Below are 22307 nucleotides of genomic sequence, written 5' to 3' on the forward strand. Positions count from 1 at the left end.
ATCTACACTATGGACAAAATGGATTTGATATCTACAGAACATTTCATCCCAGAGGTGCAGAATACATATTCTTTTCATTAGTGCATGGAACTTTCTCTAGGACAGACCATATGCTAGGCCATAAAGTAAGTCTCAACAAATTTAATAAAATTGAGGTCATACCATATATCTCTGACAACAATGGGATGGAGCTGGTGCTGTGGCGCAGTAGGTTAATCCTCTGCCTGCAGTGCCAGCATCCCATACGATCACTGGTTCATGTCCTGGCTGCTCCAATTCTGATCCAGCTCTCTGCAATGGCCTGGGAAAGCAATAGAGGATGGCCCAAGCGCTTGGGCTCCTGCACCTGCCTGGGAGACCCAGAAGAAGTTCCTGGATCCTGGCTTAAAACTGGCTTAGCTCTAGCTACTGTGGCCATTTGGGGAGTGAACCAGTGGATGAAGACCTCTCTCTCCATCTCGCCTTCTCATGGCTATAACTTTACCTCTCAAATAAATATATGAAATCTTTAAAAAAACACACAATGGGATGAAACTGGAAATCAACAACTTAAGAATCTAGAAAATATGCAGACACAAGGAGACTGACAACATGCTCCTGTATAAACAGTGGGTCATGTTAGAATGTTGATTTCTGTATGAAAGCCAAACAACAAATGCTGGCAAGGATATGGGGGAAAAGGTACCCTAATCCACTGTTGGTGGCAATGTAAACTGGTAAAGCCACTGTGGAAGACAGTATGCAGATAACTCACAAATCTGAATATATACCTACCATATGACTCAGCCATCCCACTCCCAAGGGAAATGAAATCAGCATATGAAATAGTGATCTGTACCCCCATGTTTATTGCAGCTCAATTCACAATAGCTAAGATATGGATCAACCCAAATGCCTGTCAACTGAAGATTAGATAAAGAAGTTATGGGATATGTACACCATGGAATACTACAGAGTATTTTAAAAAAAAATCAAATCTTGTTATTTGCAACAAAGGATGAAACTGGAAAACATCATACTTAGTGAAATAAGCCAATCCCAAAAGGACAAATACCATATGTTCTCCCTGACTGTGATAATAGAGCACCTAAAAGGCAATCTATAGAAGTGAAATGGACACTTTGAGAAGTAATGACTGAACAGCCCTTGTCTCAACTATTGAGGAACAGTTTTTTTTTTTTTCCAAGTCATCTGTTGAGCTCTTAACAGTTACTTATGTATATAAAGTTAATTGAAAATAGATCTTAGTAAAAAACAAGAATGCAAATAGGAGAGGGAGGAGGAAGAGGGGTGGGAGAGTAGGTGGGAGGGCAGAAATGGTGAGAAGAATCACCATGTTCCTAAAGTTGCAATTATGAAATATATGAAGTTTGTATTCCTTAAATAAAAGGTTTCTGGTGGAACAAAATAAATAGTGGGTCACTGAACAAATCAAAAGGGAAATCAAAAGATTCCTTGAAATGAATTAGGACAACAATGCAACATTCAGAACTTATGGGATACAACAAAAGCAATGTTAAGAGGAAAATTTATAGCAATTAGTGCCTACATTAAGAAATTGGAAAGGCCTAAAATAAATGAGCTATCAATGTATCTCAAGGACCTAGAAAAACAAACCAAACCAAGTGAATAGGAGGAAAGAAAAAGAAATTGAGAAAATTTTGAAACAAAATTGAAAAAAAATTGAAACAAATGAATAAAAAAAATCAATGAAGAGTTTTTTTGAAAGAAAAATTGATATACTATTGACCTAACTAACCAAACAAAAAAATGAGGTGAGAAAAAATCAACATTAAAAACAAAGATGTTACAATGGATACCACAGAAATAAAAAGAATCAAAGAATTGCTATAAACAGCTATATACCAACAAATTGGAAAATCTAGAAGAAATGGATAGATATCTGGCCACATAATCTACCAAAATTGAGGTACAAACACATTGAAAAACCTAAACATTTGGGGGCATTAAAAGGGGCTAGGAGGTACAGTAGGATAGAAAGTATCTTTTTATTTACCTTCCAGCCTACAACAATGAAAAAAAATTTAAAAAAAAAATGAAACCTAAACAGACCAATAACCAAGATGGAGGTTTCATCAGTAACAAAGACATTTCCAACAGAGAAAAGACCAGAACTGGATGCCTTCATTGCTGAATTCTACCAGAATTTTTTTAAAAAGAACTAATTCAAATTCTTCTCCAACTATTCAAAACAACTGAAAAGGGAATCCTCCCAAATTCCTTCTTTTAGGTCAGCATCATCTTAATTCCAAAACTAGAAGAAGATACAACAAAGAAAGAAAATTAGAGAACAGTATTTCTAATGAACATAGATGCAAATTTCTTCAATAAATACTAGCTCATCAAATCCAACAACATATCAGATCATTCAGTCAGACCAAGTGGAATTTATCCCTGGTAGGCAGGGATGGTTCAACATATGCAAATCAACAAATGTGATACATCACATTAACAAACTGAACAATAAAAACCATATTATCTCGGGCCGGCGCTGCGGCTCACTAGGCTAATCCTCCGCCTAGCGGCGCCGGCACACCGGGTTCTAGTCCCGGTTGGGGCGCCGGATTCTGTCCCGGTTGCCCCTCTTCCAGGCCAGCCCTCTGCTGTGGCCAGGGAGTGCAGTGGAGGATGGCCCAGGTGCTTGGGCCCTGCACCCCATGGGAGACCAGGAAAAGCACCCGGCTCCTGGCTCCTGCCATCGGATCAGCGCGGTGCGCCGGCCGCAGCGCGCCGGCCGCGGCGGCCATTGGAGGGTGAACCAACGGCAAAGGAAGACCTTTCTCTCTGTCTCTCTCTCACTGTCCACTCTGACTGCCAAAAATAAAAAAAAATAAAATAAAATAAAAAAAAATAAAAAAAAACATATTATCTCAGTAGATACAGAGAAAGCATAATTTGTTAAAAACCTTAAGCAAATTGACTATAGAAGGAACTTTCTTCAGCACAATCAAACAAATATATTACAAACTCATAACCTGTAGCATATTGAATGATGAAAAGCTGGAAGTATTTCCACTAAGATCCAGAGCCAGACAAGATTGACCACTTTCACTATTGCTATTCAGTATAGTCCTAGAAGTTTTAACCAGAGGCATTAGGCAAGAAAAAGAAATCAAATGGATGAATTAGAAAGGAGAAAACCAAATTATTTCTATTTGCAGATGGCATGATATTATATATGTTTTCCAAAAAAAATGCCACTTAAAGACTAGTGGGTGGGTGCTTTTCATGTCCTGGCTGCTCATCTTTTGATCCAGCTCTCTGCTTATGGCCTGGGAAAGCAGTGGGAGATTGCCCAAGTACTTGGACTCCTGCACCCACATGAGAGACCCAGTAGGAACTCCTGGCTTCAATAAGCCCAGCTCTGGCTGTTGTGGCCATTTGGAGAGTGAACCCGCAGGTGGAAGACCTCTCTTTGTCTCTCCCTCCCTCCATCTGTAACTCTACCTCTCAAAAATTAAAATAAAGACTATTGGAACTCATAAGGGAGTTTTGGTAAAGTTGCAGGATATAAAATTAATATACAAAAGTCAATAGCCTTTGTACACACAAATAATGTCATGGCTAAGAATGAACTTATAAGATCAATACTATTCACAATAGCTAAAAAAAAAAAACTTTAAATATCGAAGAACAAATTCAACCAAGGAGGTGAAAGATCTTTATTATGAAAACAATAAAGAAATAGAAGACACAAAAAAATGGAAAAAATCTTCCATGTTCATAGATTGGAAGAATATTATTAAAACATCCATATTACTGAAAGCACTTTAAAGATTCATTCCAATCCTGATCAAAATACCAATGATATTCCTTTCAATTCTACAAAAAAACTATGCTAAAATTCATATGGAAACACAGGAGACCCGAAATAGCTAAAGCAATCTTATACAACAAAACACAAAGCTGGAGGCATCACAATACCTGATTTCAAGACATACTACAAGGCAGTTATAATCAAAAAGTTTGGTACTGGCACAAAAATAGACATGTAGACCAATGAAATAGAACATAATCCCAGAAATCAATCCACTCATCTACAACCTACTAATCTTTGACAAAGGAGCCAAAATCTATCCTTGGAGAAAGGACAGTTTCCTCAACAAATGGTGCTGGGAAAATTGTATTTCCAAGTACACGAATATGAAACAGGACTCCTACATTACACCCATACAAAAATCAACTCAAAATGGATCAAAGAGCTAAATCTATAACCTGATACCAACAATTACTAGAGTAGAACATTTGGGAAACTTTGCAAGACATTGGCATAGACAGAGACTTCTTGGAAAAGACCCTAGAAGCACAAGCAACAAAAGCAGAAATAGACAAATCAGATTACATCATTCTAAGAAGCTTCTACACTGCAAAGGAAAGATTCAACAAAGTAAAAGGTAACTGACAGAATGGTAGAAAATAGTTTCAAACTATGCAACAGATAAAGGATTAATATCTAGAACCTATCAGGAGCTCAAACTCAACAAAAACAATCCAGTTAAAAATGGACAAAGAACTTGAACTGACATTTTTCAAAAGATGACATTCGAATGGCCAGTAGACATATGAAAAAATGGTCAGGATCACTAGCCATCAGAGAAATGCAAATAAAAACCAAAATAAGATTTCACCTCACACCAGTCAAAATTTGTCATGCAGAAACAAACAAACAAAAAAAAACCACAACAGTAAATGCTGGTGAGGTTGTTGGGTCAAAGGCTCCTTAATTCACTGTTCATGGGAATGCAAACTAGCACAGTCCTTGTGTAAGACAATATGGAGATTCCTCAGAAATCTGACCATATGACCCAACCATCTCAGTCCCAGGAATTTACCCAAAGGAAATGAAAGCAGCATATTAAAGTGTTTTCTGTTTATTACAGCTCAATTCACAATAGATAAGATATGGAATCAGGGGCCCATGCTATGGCATAGCAGGTTAAGCCTCTGCCTGTGGTGCCAGCATCCCATATGGGCACTGGTTCATTTCCTGGCTGCTCTTCTTCCAATCCAGCTCTCTGATGGTGGCCTAGGAGGATAGTGGAATATGGCCTAAGTGCTTGGGCCCAACTAAGTGGGGAATCCCAGAGGAAGCCCCTGGCTCCTGGCTTTGGATGGATCCAGCTCTGGCTGTTGTGGCCATTTGGAGTGTAAACCAGTAGATGGAGGAACTCTGTCTCTTCCTCTGTCTGTAACTCTGCAAATAAATAAATCTTTTTTAAAAATGTGAAATCAACTCATATCCATCAAGTGATTATTGGATAAAGAAAATGTGATATATATGTGATATATATGTTTATATGTGGTGTATATGTGTGTGTATATGGTATATACATACATATACCATTGAATATTTAACTCAGCTGTAAAAGAGAATGAAATCCTGTCTTTTGCAACAAAATGGATCCAATTTTAAACCATTATACTTAGTGAAATAAGCCAGTCCCAAAAAAACAAATACCATGCTATCCCTGATCTGTGTAGAGTACAGAAAATGTAATGTGTAACTTTGCATTGTGATGCATAGACTGTTGAATGGAAATGATTTAAAGTCCAAATAAACTTAAGTATTAACTTGTAACCACACAGGAAATAGTTCTGTTACACTGTCATTGGTTCTATTTGACAGAAATAATGAATGACTAATTGGCAAAAAAAAACTGTATGAGTGAGTCATTTTTTCAATTATTGTTTATAGCTATTGTCTATATTCCCACTTAACTATGGTCTTTTTCTTTTTACTTATTAAACTTATTATTTGGTGAATTATTAAGCCTTTTTATTGCAATTTAATTTTAAATTTAAAATTTTATCACAATTTAATTTTAAATTTAAAATGCTATCTCAAAAACTGAAAAAAAATGAAAGGAAGGAGGGTGGGGGGAAGAAGGGAATGTCATTATGTTTTTAGACTTGTATCTGCAAATTATTGGATCTGTTAAAAATTAAAGTAAGAACAAAAACAATTGGTAAGGTATCAATTAAATTATCTAACAAGGCATTTCAAAGATCTATGAAAACAAGAACAAACCAAATTTAAAATTAATAAGAGGAAGAAAATAATAAAAATTAAAGAAATCAACTGAAACCAAAAAAAGGTACTAAAGATCAATGAAATGAAGACTTTAAAAAAAATCAAATTGATATACCATTGGTTCAAAAAGAGGGGAGGGAGAAGACTCAAGTTAATAAAATCAGAGATGCTATAATGAATACTACAGAAAAAAAAAAAACATCAGGAGTTTCTAACAAACAGCTGTATACCAACAAATTGGAAAGTCAAAAAGAACTGGATAGATTTCTAGACACATATAATCCACCAAAATCGAATCAAAGACATAAGAAATCTAGAATGTGGGCACCAGTTTGAGTCCTGGCTGCTCCATTTTCAATCCAGCTCTCTGCTATGGCCTGGGAAAGCAGTAGAAGATAGCCCAAGTCCCTGGGACCCTGCACCCGTGTGGGAGACCCAGAAGAAGCTCCTGGCTCCTGACTTCGAATCAGTGCAGCTCTGGCCATCCAGTGGATGGAAGATTTCCCTCCCCCTCTCCCCCCTCCCCTTCCCTCCCCTCCCCCTCTCCCTCCCTCCCCTCCCCCCCTCCCCCTTGTGAGTGAGCTGGAGCTGGGAATCAAACCCAGGCACTCCAATGTGGGATGCAGGCATCCTAATGAACACCATAACTGCTAGTCTGAATGCCCACCCCTTATTAGACCACTGACAGGTAATGCTTTGGGTCACTGAAGAATTGTACCTCTGCTTGCAAAGGCGATGAAATAGTTCCGGTTACCTTTTGCAGGCAAGGAGAAAGATGAGCTTCTGCTTGGCCACTACACACCAAGGGCAAGGTGCAAGTGGCTCAATTAAGTTGTTAGCACAGACCCATCTCATCATGGGGGCCCTAGTACATCATTCTGCGAGCTTCCATCATTCATATAGGAAATGAAAAAGTTAAAACATTTGAGGAGCAGGCATTGTGGCACGTCCGGTTAAGCTGCCTCTGGGGACACCAGCATCCCATAGCAGAGTGCTAGTTCAGGACCCAGGTGCTCCACTTCTGATCTAGCTTCCCGCTAGTGCACCCTGGGAGCCAGCAAATGATGGCTCAAGTACTTAGGCCCGTGCCACCCACATGGGAGACCCGGAGTTTGTGGCTCCTTGGGCACCTGCATCCCATATCACAGTGCTAGTAGCCAGTTCCTCACTATGAAAATACACAGGAGTACCAGCTGGCAAGTTTCCACATCGAGGGTAGGTGAGAAGACAAGGGATTCCCAGACGTACAGAAAACTGGGAATGGAGGTACCCCTCAAAGGAAACGCGCCGCCATGAACTGACTCTTTCCATCCCTGGTGTCAGGGTCCATGCCCGGCGGTTTCATATAAAGAAAACGAGAACATTTTTCTGCACAGAACCACATCAGGTACGCACGGTGGGCTTCAAAAGCAGTACCCCGACGGAGGCAGACACCAAAGACGCAGCTGGAAGCGCCCACGGTTCCGCCTGGCACCAGGGCCAGGGTCCTCACCAGCCTCAAGCAAATCACTCACAACAGAGAGGCGTTTCCGCCTGCCTCGCGGTTTTGCGGAAGAGGTTAAACGTGGCCACGGAAAGGGGTTTAGCACGGTGCTCAGCCCAAAGCAGTGGATGAGTTAAGTCGGACAGGGAGTTCCGACGGCCCCCAAAGCGACAGAGCCAAGGAGGGAACCGCTGGGCACCTACGACGGGCGAGCAGGAAGGCGGATTTAGTTGAGAGGAACCTTTGTTTTCCGAGCCCCTGTGGAAAAAGTACAAGGTCCGGCCCGGGCGCGCCCACTCACCTGGCTTCCGAGGCGGCCTGGGGCGAAGTGGCGACTGTTGCCAGGCTGCTCTCCCGCACCGTTTCTCCCGGAGTTCCCGCTACCCCAGGCGGTGCTTCGCAGGCAGAACGGATCCCGGGAGCCGTGGCGGGACTGCAGGTGTCTGAGCGCGGCGAATACCCAGGCCACCGTCCCCGCAGGAGCCGCGTTCCAAGCCGATCGCGTTTCGTTCCTGGGCTGGGGTCTGTGGTGGAGCAACCGGGAATGAGACTGAGAGTGGAAAGCCCACGGTTCGGATCAGAACCAGTTTCCTCCCGACTACCCCGCTGCTCCCCTTCCCAGGGCAGACCCCTCGTCGCGCCACCAGCTGCGAGCCAGCCACCGTTGCCTTTGCAGAGTCCCCTTTACAGCTCCTGCGGGCCTGCGAGGCGCTGGGCGGAGGTTGCCACCGGCCAGGGCGCACGAGCGCCCAGCCTCCCTCTCCGCAGAACTGCAGAAGCCGGAAAGCCCGGGATAGGAGCCGAGAGGCAGGGGGAGCCAAGGAGGTCAATTTCAACCCCACCCAGCGTGGCGCAGGCCTAGGGGCGGGAGTTTTCCGCACAACCCCCGCTCAAGCACCTGTCGCGCCCATGCGCAGCGGTACCTGTGGCTCAGGCCCCGACTGTATCTGTGCCTCCCAAAGCAGAACTCTCAGGATTCTCTGGACCCCAAAAGATGGGTCTGGCGGGGGAGGAAACCGTGCGAAAAGAGTTCATGTGAGGTTAACCCAACTCTTTCTACATTAAGCAAATCACAGCCATGGCCAGAGATGGCCCAGCGATGCGCCTTGGTGCTGCGTCACAAGCGCTTTCTAAAAAGTGGTCCCAGCTGTATCCACTTGCCCAAAATCAGGGCCGAGACTGTGCCTTTCTCTGCAGCGTCTGGAGACAAGTGAGAAGAGCTGAACAGATCTTCCTTGACCAGGCCATTCTAGTTAGCATTTCCCCAAGATGGTTGTGAATCTTAGTGGAATTGGTGGATGGTAGCTTCGACGCATGCTTAGCATTAGTTGATATTGTTACATAGTTTCCCACAGTGGCTGGACCATTTTACATTTCCGCCAGCAGTGCCCCAAGATTCTGGTTGTTCCACATTCTTACCAACACGTGGCGCTCTGCTCTTTAATGTTAACATTCTGGTGCGTGTGGTGGTGTCTCATTATAAAAGTCAGGTGTTTCCTGGGTTTTTGGCCTTTTTAGGCTGAATTATTAGAAATAGCTAATAATCAGTCATTGGAGAGGCTTACAAGAAGGGCAGTTTCATAAGATTCGACCCAGTTTGCCTTTCCCTGGTGAGCCGTGAATGTTGCACACCTTTTCATTTGCTTATTAACCATAGGTGTGAGAGTATTCCCTTCTGGGATGCTACGTTCCTGTTAAAGGTTCATCCCATTTTACAACGGGTTATCTTACCTGTCTTTTTCTTCTCTGATCTTCATTCTGAATGGTGTCAGATGGGCTGAACTGTGTTCCCCCAAAAGCTAAACGCTGAGGTCCCGATATCTCAGTATGTGACTAGTCAAAGCTAGGACTGTTAAAGGGGCTAAGTTAAATGAAGTAATTGGACTGGGCCCTAATCCTATATGATTGGTGTCTTTATGAGAAGATATTAGCATACAGACACACACACAAATGACCATGTAAGGACACAGTGAGAAGGTGGCCATCCACACAGGCCAAGGAAAGAGGCCTTAGGAGAGCCTGCCAACATCTTGATCTTGGACTTAGAATTGTGGGGAAATACATTTGTGGCTTAAACCACCTGACTGATGGTATCTTATTATGTCCTGGCCAGCCGATACATGATGTAATTTATTAATGAAAGTTCAAGAGTCAGCGCTGTGGTGTAGTGGGTAAAGCTGTTGCCTGCAGTGCTGGCATCCCATGTGGACAGCAGTTCGAATCCCACCTGTTCCACTTCTGATCCAGCTGTATGCTAGTGTTCCTGGGAAAGCAGCAGAAGATGGTCCAGGTCCTTGGGACCCTGCGCCCACATGGGAGATGAAGAAGCTCCTGGCTCCTGGCTTTGGATCCACACAGCTCTGGCTGTTGTGGCCATTTGAGGAGTGAATCAGCAGATGAAGGACCTCTCTCGCACTCTCTCTCTCTCTCTGCCTCTGCCTCTCTCTAACTCTGCATTTCAAATAATCTTTAAGAAAAAAAAGTGCAACGAAGTCAAATTTATCAGTGTTTCATTCCTAATGATTTATTTTTATGTAAAAAATTATTTTTTATATCTATAGGGTTTTTACAATTTTGTTTTTAATTTGAAAAACACAGAAAGAAACTGAGAGTGTTCCCATCTATGGGGTTCATGTCCCTGAATACCCTCAGTGGCTGCAGCTGAGCCAGGCTGGAGACAAAGTTGGGAACTCCATCCAGGTGTCTCCCATAGATGGCAGGAACCCAATTACTTGGGCCATCACTGCTGCCTCCCAGGGTCTGCATTAGCAGGCAGCTGGAGTGAGGAGCCAGAGGTATCCAAGTGAGGTCTCCAGTGTGGGACCCAGTCATCTTAAAGAGTGCCTTAACTGATAAGCTAAGTATCCACCCCCATTCTTTTTTTTTTTTTTTTTTTTTTTTTTTTTTTTTTTTTGACAGGCTCAGTGGACAGTGAGAGAGAGAGACAGAGAGAAAGGTCTTCCTTTGCCGTTGGTTCACCCTCCAATGGCTGCCGCGGCCGGCGCGCTGCGGCCGGCGCACCGCACCGATCCGATGGCAGGAGCCAGGAGCCAGGTGCTTTTCCTGGTCTCCCATGGGGTGCAGGGCCCAAGCACCTGGGCCATCCTCCACTGCACTCCTGGGCCACAGCAGAGGGCTGGCCTGGAAGAGGGGCAACCGGGACAGAATCCGGCGCCCCGACCGGGACTAGAACTCAGTGTGCCGGCGCCGCTAGGCGGAGGATTAGCCTAGTGAGCCGCGGCGCCGGCCTACCCCCATTCTTGACTTTTTAAAAAAGCATAAGATAGAATAAAATGGATGGTTTTTAAAGGTCTAATGAAATAATATATGACTACAAACCAACATCATGCTTAATAAGGAAATATAGCAGTATTATAATTAATGAATGGGGCCGGCACTGTGGCACAGCGGGTTAAAGCCCTGGCCTGCAGCACCAGCATCCCATGTGGGCGCCGGTTCTAATCCCAGCTGCTCCTCTTCTGACCCAGCTAGCTCTCTGCTATGGCCTGGTAAAGCAGTAGAAGATGGAGGAGGAGGAAGACAACGAGGACGACGATGGCGACGACCTCGTGTCTGAGGGCTTAGAGGTGCCTGAGAGAGACCGTCCTGCGGGCAGCATCACCAGCTGAATGGCGGCGAGCGCGGCCCGCAGACCGCCAAGGAGCAGGCCAAGGAGTGGGCGCTGTGCGGCCCCCACCCGGGCCAGGAGAAAGGGCTGGGCCGGCCGCCAGCACTGGGACCCGCCAGGTGTTCTCCATGGCGGCCTTGAGTAAGGAGGGGGGGATCAGCCTCTTTGACCACCGGGCCTGACTCCCCGTCCCCGGTGCCTTTGCCCCCCGGGAAGCCAGCCCTCCCAGGAGCCGACGGGACCCCCTTTAGCTGCCCTGCCGGGCGCAAAGAGAAGCCGGCAGACCCGGAGGAGTGGACGGTCATGGACGTAGTGGAGTACTTCACCGAGGCGGGCTTCCCTGAGCAAGTCACGGCTTTCCAAGAGCAGGAGACCGACGGCAAGTCCCTGCTGCTCATGCAGCGCACCGATGTCCTCACCGGCCTGTCCATCCGCCTGGGGCCAGCGTTGAAAATCTATGAGCACCATATCAAGGTGCTGCAGCAGGGTCACTTCGAGGATGATGACCCTGACCCGGAATTCTTCCTGGGCTGAGCACAGAGCCACCGCGCCCCTTGTCCCCACCCCCACCCCGCCTGGGACCCATTCCTGCCCCCATGTCACGCAAGGTGCCCCAGAGGCCAGGAGCTGGACCGGGGAGGCGAGGGGTGCGGACCTACCCTGATTCTGGTAGGGGGCGGGGCCTTGCTGTGCTCATCGCTGCCCCCCACCCCCACCCCGTGTGTGTCTCTGCACCTGCCCCAGCACACCCTCCTGGAGCCCGGATGTGGCCTGGGACTCTGGCCTGTTCATTTCGCCCCTTGGAGGTCAGCCCGGTCCCTCCCTCCGGTCCCAGGACATTTTTTAAAAGAAAAAAAGGAAAAAAATTGGGGGGAGGGGGCTAGGGAGATGCCCCAAGATTCTCCTCGGCCCAACCAGGTGTTTATTCCTATATATGTGTGTGTGTGTGTGTGTGTGTGTGTGTGTGTGTATATATATATATATATGTTTTGTTCTGCCTGTTTTTCGTTTTTTGGTGCGTGGCCTTTCTTCCCTCCCACCACCACTCATGGCCCCAGACCTGCTCGCCCGGTGGGCTGGGAGCAGCTGGGGGTGGGGGGAGGGTGGATCCTTGGGTCTGTTTCCTCCCTCTCTCCCCTTGGTTCTGTTGTCGCTCCAGCTGGCTGAATTGCTTTTTAGTATTGCACAGGGGGCTTGTTTTTGTTTTTTTTTTTTTTTTTTCAATAAAATTTTTTTAACAAAGGAAAAGATGGCCGGCACCGTGGCTCACTAAGCTAATCCTCAGCCCTGCAGCACCGACAGACACACCGGGTTCTGTCCCGGTTGCCCCTCTTCCAGGCCAGCTCTCTGCTGTGACCCGGGAGTGCAGTGGAGGATGGCCCAAGTCCTTGGGCCCTGCACCCCATGGGAGACCAGGATAAGTACCTGGCTCCTGCCATCCGATCTGCACCGGCTGCAGCGTGCCAGCTGCGACAGCCATTGGAGGGTGAACCAACGGCAAAAGGAAGACCTTTCTCTCTCTCTCTCTCACTGTCTACTCTGCCTGTCAAAAAACAAAAAAAAAAAAAAAAGGAAAATAAAAAAAAAGATTAAAAAATGCACCCATGTGGGAGACCCGGGAAAAGCTCCTGTCTCTTGGCTTCAGATCCACGAAGCTCCGTCTGTTGCAGCCATCTGGGGAGTGAACCAGTGGATGGAAGACCCCTTTCTCTGTCTCTACCTCTCTCTGTAACTCTTTCAAATAAATAAAATGAATCTTTAAAAAATATATAGTTAATGAACATAGGTTATCTGTTATCTCCACTGTTATTAAAATTTTTGTGGTGATGTTGATGTCAGTGTAATCAGATAATAAAAAGAGCCAAGGGCGGCCGCGCTCTAGTACGGAGTATTGGTCCCGATCGGTGGCCGGTCTCAATCGGTTACCTTGCCTCTCATTTGTCTCTCACTTGCTTCTCGTTTTCAATAAAATTCATGTGTGACTGTCACTGGTTTTTGTAACATTTTGTTTTAGCTGACGAGTGGATGCAACATATGGTGCGTTGGACCGGGAAAGTTAAAGGTCTGAAACAGGGTCCTTTCTCTGGATTGGAGAGGTAAGGCTTGTTTTGGTGGTGCACCTGGATGGCTCACGAAGGTCAGCCGGACGCAGCTATAAGCCTAGAGTCAGGGCTCCTACTGGGACGCCGGTGGGCCCTTTGGTTTGGTTTGGTATCTGGGTAAGGATCCTCCTGATAAGTGGCTGCCATGGCTTACTAGCCTCGAGATCTCTAGACAATCACGTTTCGTGTCCTGTTTGTGATCTCTGTTTGTGTCGTCTGTTTTGCTTTTACCTTTTCTTACAGCATGGGTTAGGAACACAGGAAGCTCCAAAACCCACCAATTTCTGAGAAACCCCAGGCACTTGTTTCCCTTTCAGAAACTGTCTTTGTCACTCATCAGCCTACTTGGGACGACTGCTCACCACGGAAGACAGAGAAAAATTTGTCTCGAGACTCAGAAACTTGTTACCAATGTGGACAGACAACCGACAGAGGACCCGATCCTTATTGAACATGTCTTTCCTGCAGCCCATCCTGACTGCAATCCAAATTCCATGAGTGGTAGGCAAGCTCTAATCTGTTTTCCCCACACTCTGTTGGGAGGCCTCCAGGCAGCAGCGCAGTTTGTCTCACAGACAGCTTCTGATATCCAGAAAAATCTACAGAAACTGGACACTGGGTTTAAAGAAATTTCTCTTTGAATCTAGAAAGATCACTACCTTTAAAAATTTTGCTTTGTAACTTGCCAAACTCACTTACAGTTTGTTTTGGGTAAAGGGGAATGAGATAAATGTTTCTAAATGTAAAACTTTGGTACCCTCAACACCTTATGTTCTATAGAAAAACTACTTGAATTTGCTAATGTGTTTTCATAGATTGTCCATATGAAAAATAGTTCAACATCACTTGAAAGTAACTAAGGCTGAAATTTGATGTTGTACCTTGTTTAGAAATGTTGTCTTAATTTGGAGATTTTTTTAACAGGCTATTTCAAAATGTAAATGAAGGAAATTGGCAGATGGAAAACATCACAAGTATAGAAATATGCACTTGGTAAGGAAGATTAAGAAGGAAAGAGATGATTTTTTTTTTGAATAAAGAAAGGACATGGTTTGTAAGAATTACTTCATCCTGATGGCAGGTTTACTCTAGACTGGAATGGAAATGAAGAGGGTATGTAGAAGTCACAAAAGGTTATGAAAGAAAGAAATTTTGGATACAAAAGCTACTAATCTATTTCTCTTTAACATAGAATTAGAATCTAATCAAGCAATGAGGTTTTTGCAATATATATATATATATATATTTTTTTTTTTTTTTGACAGGCAGAGTGGACAGTGAGAGAGAGAGACAGAGAGAAAGGCCTTCCTTTGCCGTTGGTTCACCCTCCAATGGCCTACGGCACACCGCGCTGATGCGATGGCAGGAGCCAGGTACTTCTCCTGGTCTCCCATGGGGTGCAGGGCCCAAGCACTTGGGCCATCCTCCACTGTACTCCCTGGCCACAGCAGAGAGCTGGCCTGGAAGAGGAGCAACCGGGACAGAATCCGGCACCCCGACCGGGACTAGAACCTGGTGTGCCGGCGCCATAAGGCGGAGGATTAGCCTAGTGAGCCGCGACGCCGGCTGCAATATATATGTTAATAAATATTTTTTAATTGTATTAGAAATCTGTTTAAAATCTGTAGCCTCTCCTTTGGATAGTTTAATTGGTGACTCTGTTTAGTTTTTTAGCAAACTCCAGTAAGTTCTCTCTAGTTCTGACTCTGTTAAAACTGTTCCAAATGATGGGATTTGATTCAGTACACCAGCTCTTAAATTTAAGGTTTTATTTCTGATTTTTGGAACAACCAAAGAGACACAGATTTTGTGAAATGCTAAAGTAATTAAGTTCTCTTGATATCTCTGTTAAATTCCAATTGTTTAAAACATCTGAGTTTTTATTAAGAATTATGATTTGTTTGAATATATGCTTATTCTGAAACATTTGAATAATCACCTTGTAACAATGATCAAATTTTGTCTATATTATATCATCATGTTAAGGGATCTTATTTCAACCAGATATTTCTTGGCATTCTTGTAGAGACACCAACTAATCAGGCTATTTGGATTATGTGAAGTGGTGCTAAATTTTAAGTTTTGATAACTTTATGTTACATGGTGGTTAAGTTTTGATAATAAAAATGCTACTGATACAAATGTCTGAAAGTTAAAAAGTCTAATGACTTTATGTTACTAGACATGATGGTTATCTTAATGAGAAAGCCCTAAAGGCCTAAAAAGAGTTAAATGCTTCGTAAAATCCTATAGGTGCTTTCAAAAATGCTGTGTGAAGTAAGCAAGTGCCTCTTGAGTTTATAATGAGTTTATAATTTTAAACGTGACAACTTAAAGTCTTTTGTCCCCAGTTTTGTATAGGCTCCAATGGACTTTTTCCAGCCACTTCTATTGTATTCAGTACTTTGGGATGACTCTGTAAACAGATGAAGCCACTAATGTATTACAGGTACCAACTGAGAGAAAGTGTGGTTAGCTGAGGTTACTAAGAGCAGAAAGTAATTCGAATCAATTGGTAATTTATAAAAAGGAGTTAAAGATTTTTAAAAAAGCAATTACTGAAACTGTTTTATTGTTTTATCTTGTATTTTTTATGTGTATACATACTGTATGTCTACACAGGAAAATTTATTAAGAGCTTTATTTTAATTGGCCTATAGATAAGATTGTTCATAAATTTAAACTGCTGAAATTAATCAAAGATACATTTTGATTCATGTGGCCTGAATCTCTGTATCAGATGTTTTAAACTTTTTGGTAGAAATAAACTAAAAACATTTTATATGTTTGTGCTTGAGTTTGCTGGTTAAACAAGTTATACCCTGTTAGATATTTAAGAAATGTTTCCAAATACATGTATTCTTAAAATTTATAGAAGGCATTGGACCTTCTGGTAAATGTTTTCCTAAGTTGTTATCTAATGGTTGAAATCGCTTGCTAAGTTTTCATTTGCTATTGCTATTGTCAGCAAGCAATCTGGGACTTGCTCCCTCATTTCTCTATTCTCTTTAAGATGGGAAACTGACTATTCTGAAGGACTCTCCAAGATGCACAATTTGATTTTTAAGATCTTATAAAAGGGATGGATAACATTTTTTGTAATAATAGTATAGCCAAAAGGAGAGCTTAAATTATGATTTCACAGCTAGATTTACTTTGCCATGGGCACAGTAAGTAGGCAAACCCTCCTTTTCAGACCAAACAAAGGGAAAGAAAGTTTTAAAGTGAGAACATAGTTTTCCTCATGGGCATGTCTACCTCAAAATAAACCACTACCAGAACAGGCCTGTGACTATAGACTTCTAGTTTAGGCCATAAAGATTAGAGATGGGACTTGAGCACCCCCTTGACTTGCATCCTCTGGTCTGCTTTAATAAAAACCAGGAGGAAAAGTAAGCTAGGCATCAGAAGCAATGTGAAGATAGCTGGCAGGCCTATTAAAGGCAGCTCTGTACAGTGATCTGCCCTCAAGGAAACCCAGCAGGCCGGTCCACTGCTTTGGTTTTCAACATGGAAATCTAGGGCTTCAGCAGAAGTCAACTTATGAAGAGCCCTGGCAGCTCTGCCAGCCAAGAGTTGGATCACTGGAAATGGACCTGCCCTGGAGTTGAAGGACGCCCAGGTCAGAGCCACAGATCTTGCTGGCTCCAAGCTGAAAAGCCTTTCTCTTGGCCTGGCTTCCAAAGTGACCACCGCTGAGGAGGGGACGGCCAAGTAGGGTCAGCAACACTGCAGGCAGAACTGTAAATTTCCTGTTAGAGATGCCACCTGCCTTGATCTGGCCAGCTCTCCTGCCAGGCCAGCTGAGTAATGAAAGATAACAGGGTGCCTTCCCCAGGGAGGTTCACACCTCCCTTAGGATGTACCCCATGTGAAGAGATGGATAGGTCTGGGCCTCATAACTGACAGAGCCTTAAAGCCCACCGGATTATTATCAAGCCTCTTCTGTCAGTTTCTATTTGGCTTAGACAGCACCTTTCTTAGGTCCTCTAATAATGACTCTGTCCTTTGTTCTACACCCTGTCTTGCCTTCTTGGGGCCGCATTCCTTTGTAATCATAGCCTCTACTCTTACATCAATGGCTCTACTCCCCCTGTCTTATCAATAATCCTCTCGCAAGTTTGGGAATGGCCATTTCCAGGCTTTCACCTTCTAGCCCTTGTCCTCCAACTGGTATTTGCCCTTCTCTATCCTGTCCCAATTTTATCATGAGAACAGCTCCTTGTTTACTGATAAACAAATTAGGTATCTGACCCTCTGAGGACTCTTTTGTCATGAGCAAACCAGATAGGAAAATCAGGTCTTCTGACCTCCACTCCTGTGGGCTTCTTGTCCTTGGATTGGTGTCCACAGTTACCTCTGGGAACTGTCTGGCAGCTGCCTGAACTTTTGTTTCAGAAGGAGTCCTAAGTGGCTGACTGTAGACTAGGACATCATTGGCCTAGGGTATTCTTAGGATACATAGAGAAGCAACTGTAACTAGATAAGAAACCTATGGGTGGTTCCAAGGTTGGGTTGCCAGCTTGCCATGGCTTACTACTCTACTGCTGGCACTAGCTGGCCCTGTAATTCTGATTTTTCTATCCCTGCTTATAGTACTGTGCATTAGAAACTGTGTTACTAGATACGTTAGAGAGAGAATTAGCACAGTGAAATTAATGGTCCTGAAAACAAATTATGAATCCTTAAAAAGTACTGAAGAAGATGGAGCCGGCGCCGTGGCTCAATAGGCTAATCCTCCACCTTGCGGCGCCGGCACACCGGGTTCTAGTCCCGGTCGGGGCGCCGGATTCTGTCCCGGTTGCCCCTCTTCCAGGCCAGCTCTCTGCTATGGCCAGGGAGTGCAGTGGAGGATGGCCCAGGTGCTTGGGCCCTGCACCCGCATGGGAGACCAGGAGAAGTACCTGGATCCTGGCTCCTGCCATCGGATCAGCGCGGTGCGCCGGCTGCAGCGGCGGCCATTGGAGGGTGAACCAACGGCAAAGGAAGACCTTTCTCTCTCTGTCTCTCTCTCTCACTGTCCACTCTGCCTATCAAAAAAAAAAAAAAAAAGTACTGAAGAATGTGAATCAAAGGTTTGATTAGTGTCTAGAAAAGGGGGAAATGTAAAATCAGAATCAAAATGGAGTGAGTGTGGCTAAAAGCTAATTGCAGACCTCTTGCTTCTGTACATATTAGCTTTGCTTGCTACCGCCTAAGGGTGTATCTTGTGAAACTATGTGGGCCCAAATTCCCAGGAACTAGGTTGACCGAAATGTGTCCTTCACTGTTATCTTACCACCATATCTTGGACCTGTTATTGGGTTTGTTATTGTTAACTGTTATCTTACAACCATATTCTGGTTTTTTCCTTTTTATTGTTCACTGCATACCAGGGGTCTGGTTCTAAATTGTGAGCCCTAGTGGACAGAATACTATACAAAGCAGTGTAACCTGCTGTTGGGGGCCGCACTCTGGTAAGGAGTGTTGGTCCCAATTGGTGGCCAGTCCTGATCAGTTATCTTGCCTCTCATTTGCTTCTCATTTTCGATAGAATTCATTTGTGACTGTCAAAAAAAAACAGCAAAGGGCAATGATTAGAAAGAAGTAAAATGGTCATGATTTGTAGGTAATTTGATGTCTGAGCTGAAGAAATTGGAGGCCTTGTGCCCTGCTGGTGGGGATGTAAAATGGTCCAGTCACTGTGGAAAACAGTATGGTGGTTTCTTTAAATATTAAACATAGAATTATCCTGTGGTCCAGCTATTCCACTTCTCAGTATATATGCCAGAAATTGAAAGCAGGGAGTTAAATAGATATTTGTGGCCTATGTTCATAGCAACATTAGTCACAACAGTCAAAAGTGGAACCCAAGTGTCCAGCTCCCAATGTATGAATATAAAAGTACATTCAATGGAATACTATTTAGTCTTTAAAAAAAAAATTCTGACTCATGCTACAATGTGGAAGAAACTTGAGGACATTGTGCTAAATGAAAGAAGTCAGGCACAAAAGGACAAATTCCATCCAGTTCCATTTACATGAGATACATGGAGTAGTCAAAGTTTTAGAGACAGAAAGTAGAGTTATGCTGTCAGGGTCTCTGAGGAGGGGGAAGAGAACTGTTGTTTGGCAAATGCAGAGTTCCAGTGTTGCAAGGTGCAGAGAGTTCTGGAGACCGGTTACCCAACAGCGTGAGTGTAGGTAACACTGCTGAATTGATGGTAACCCTTCACTTAACGTTAACTTTATCACAGTTTAGAAACAACTCACCTTGACATTTGTGTTTTTTCAGTTTGGCCTATCACAAACAGTGCTGCTGTGGATATCCATGCACAGATCACTGTAAGAACGCATATTTACAGGAGTGGGCACTTGACCTAATGGTTAAGAGGCCCACATGCCCCATCAGAATGCCTGGGTTTAATTCCTGGCTCTGGTCCCAATTCCAGCTTCCTGAGGTTCAAGTAATTGGGATCCTGCCACTCAGGTAGGAGACCTGGATTATGTCCTGTTCCTGACTTCAGTCCCAGCCGTTGTGGGCATTTGGAGAGTGACCCAAGGGATCTCCCTTTCTTCTCTCTCCATCTCTGTGGGGAGCAAACTGGACTAGACTGAGTTACTGGAATTAAGACTTATTCTATGCATCTGCTCTCCCACAATATGGCGCTGGGAGAGAAGTAAACAGCTTCCGCACAGCTGCCTCCAGTTCAACCAATAAACTGTAGGACTTGCTCCTGATTGGAGAGCAGCGTACTCGGCGTGTGGGCAGCCGAGTTAGGATTGGCGGAGGAGGACTATAAAGGAGGAGAGAGACGGCATGCACGAGGAACATCTATGGGGAACATCTAAGGGGAACATCTAGCTGAAGGAACACCTGTGCAGCCCCCGAGAAGAGCCGGCCGGCGGTGTGCCGCTCCCCTGCAGAAGTGGGGAATGTGGCCAGGGGGAACTGCCCTTCCACGGAGGTGGAAGGGATAGTAGCCAACCCGGGAAGAACCAGCAGCAAACCCGGGGAGGGCCGAGCAGACAGAAGAACAGCGCAGGGTCCTGTGTCGTTCCTCCACGAAGACGGGGAGCGACATAATGGTGCCGTGACTCGGATATGAAGCCTAGGCAGGGTTTAGTGTCGTTCCCCCATGAAGACGGGGAGCGACATAATGGGGCCGTGACTCGGATTAGAAAACCTAGGACGGATAGGAAACCTAGCTCGGATAGGAAACTTAGGACGGAAATGAAACCTAGGAGGGAAGAAACGGGAAGAACTGGGAAAATATCGGAGAGAGAGACTAGCAAACAGCCTAGGGAAAAGCCGGACGAAAGAGGTGCCGGAAGAAGTTATTGAAAGCCTAGGCATAGACTCAGATACGGACTACGGGGGGAAGCTGGGAGAAATCTTTAAGGTCGAAAGCAAAAGTGAAAGCTAGAACAAAAAGACTCGGATGCGGACTGTGGGGAGAGGCCAGGAGAAATGAGGGAGGAATATTGTTGGAAGAAAACTTAGGGAAACATACCGGGTAGAGAAAAATGTTAGGGAAATTGAAGCTGCGGGGGGCAGGCCAAGGCGGACACGAAAGCCACTTTGGGGTTCTCAAGTTAGCCCGGGAATAGGGGGCGAAAAGTTGAAACCAGAAGCTGAAACGTAAGCCAGATTGGGATCCGTCTGATTAGCCCGGGGAGCAAAGGACGGGAAGCCAAACCGTGGGGCGGAGACGTAAGCTGGGTTGAATTTGCCAGGCTAGCCCAGGGAACTTAGATTGAATGCTAGTGGCGGACACGTAAGCTACGCTGTGTGACTCGCGGAGGCTGCCGTGCGCAGAGAGAGCGTGCGGGGCACAAGTAGATAGGGAACGGGCTGGCGCGAGGCCATGGTTCAGACGCGAAAGGGTTAAGTGCGAGACCGCGGAGTGTGCGCGTGCAAAGCCGAGCCACGCAGATGAGAGAGGCGCTGGCTGAAGCGGCGCAGAGCCGGGAACCCGCCGGCGGGGCGAGGTGCCGGAAAGCCGCAGGGATAAGAGAAACAGAAGTTTATAAGTAAAGTGAGAGAAATAGGAATGCTGGAAGATAGAAGTAAAATGGGAGAAATAGGAATGCCCGGAGATAGAGAAATAGAGAAATAGAAAGGCCTCCCTACAACACTGCAATGTGAGAGCTTGGATTCGGTCTGCCTGATTAAGTGAGGCGATGAGCACCTGCGGGCGGCTAGCAGCTTATGCGCCGCAGGTCACCGAAGACAGGCACGAATTAACATCAGTAAGGCCTCCCCACAATACAGCAATTAGAAGGCTTGGATTCGGTCTGCCTGATTAAGGCGGTAAGCACCAGCAAGCAGCTCGACCAGAGTATGAGCTGCAGGTCACCGAAGATAGGCACGAACCAACACTAATAAGTCTCCCCCACAATATGGCAATGAGAAGGCTTGGATTCGGTTTGCCTGATTGTTAGGGCTTGTAAGCCCCTGCAGGCAGAGCAGAGCATGCGCTGCAGGGCACCGAACACAGGCACGCATCAGCGCCTAAAAACCTCCTCACAACATGGCGAAGAGAGGACCCGGATTCGGTTTGCCTGATTGATAGGACTTGTAAGAACCTGTGGCAACTCTAGCAAGTAGAGCAGAGTGTGTGCCGCGGGACACCGAAGACAGGCGCATATCAACGCCAAAAATAAAAAGAAAGGGGGATCTGTGGGGAGCAAACCGGACTAGACTGAGTTACTGGAATTAAGACTTATTCTATGCATCTGCTCTCCCACAATATGGCGCTGGGAGAGAAGTAAACAGCTTCCACACAGCTGCCTCCAGTTCAACCAATAAACTGTAGGACTTGCTCCTGATTGGAGAGCAGCGTACTCGGCGTGTGGGCAGCCGAGTTAGGATTGGCGGAGGAGGACTATAAAGGAGGAGAGAGACGGCATGCACGAGGAACATCTATGGGGAACATCTAAGGGGAACATCTAGCTGAAGGAACACCTGTGCAGCCCCCGAGAAGAGCCGGCCGGCGGTGTGCCGCTCCCCTGCGGAAGTGGGGAATGTGGCCAGGGGGAACTGCCCTTCCACGGAGGTGG

At 45.3% G+C, this 22307-nt stretch overlaps 1 protein-coding gene and 1 pseudogene across 16 annotated transcripts in view; one reads left to right on the plus strand and one right to left on the minus strand.

Annotated features, from left to right (window-relative positions):
• The window catches only part of LOC138848482 (uncharacterized), a 100820-nt gene extending 91864 nt beyond the window's left edge, over positions 1–8956 (minus strand). For 6 of the 16 annotated variants that reach the window (XM_089325760.1, XM_089325761.1, XM_089325765.1 and 3 more), the window contains exons 1-2: positions 8434–8955; positions 7837–8059 (exon numbers count right to left, since the gene is read on the minus strand). In XM_089325760.1, the coding sequence (XP_089181886.1) occupies positions 7837–8059; positions 8434–8446 (236 nt within the window). In that variant the 5' untranslated portion in view covers positions 8447–8955. The other 10 variants (XM_089325758.1, XM_089325759.1, XR_016229063.1 and 7 more) reach the window with 9 other exon arrangements.
• A 1508-nt stretch (positions 8957–10464) lies between these two features.
• LOC149127823 (sterile alpha motif domain-containing protein 1 pseudogene) lies at positions 10465–11725 on the plus strand (annotated as a pseudogene).
• The last annotated feature ends 10582 nt before the right edge of the window (positions 11726–22307 follow it).

This window comes from Oryctolagus cuniculus, chromosome 2 (genome assembly GCF_051225735.1).
Source record: "Oryctolagus cuniculus isolate XC-2025 breed Fujian yellow rabbit chromosome 2, ASM5122573v1, whole genome shotgun sequence".
Classification (NCBI taxonomy): Eukaryota; Metazoa; Chordata; class Mammalia; order Lagomorpha; family Leporidae; genus Oryctolagus; species Oryctolagus cuniculus.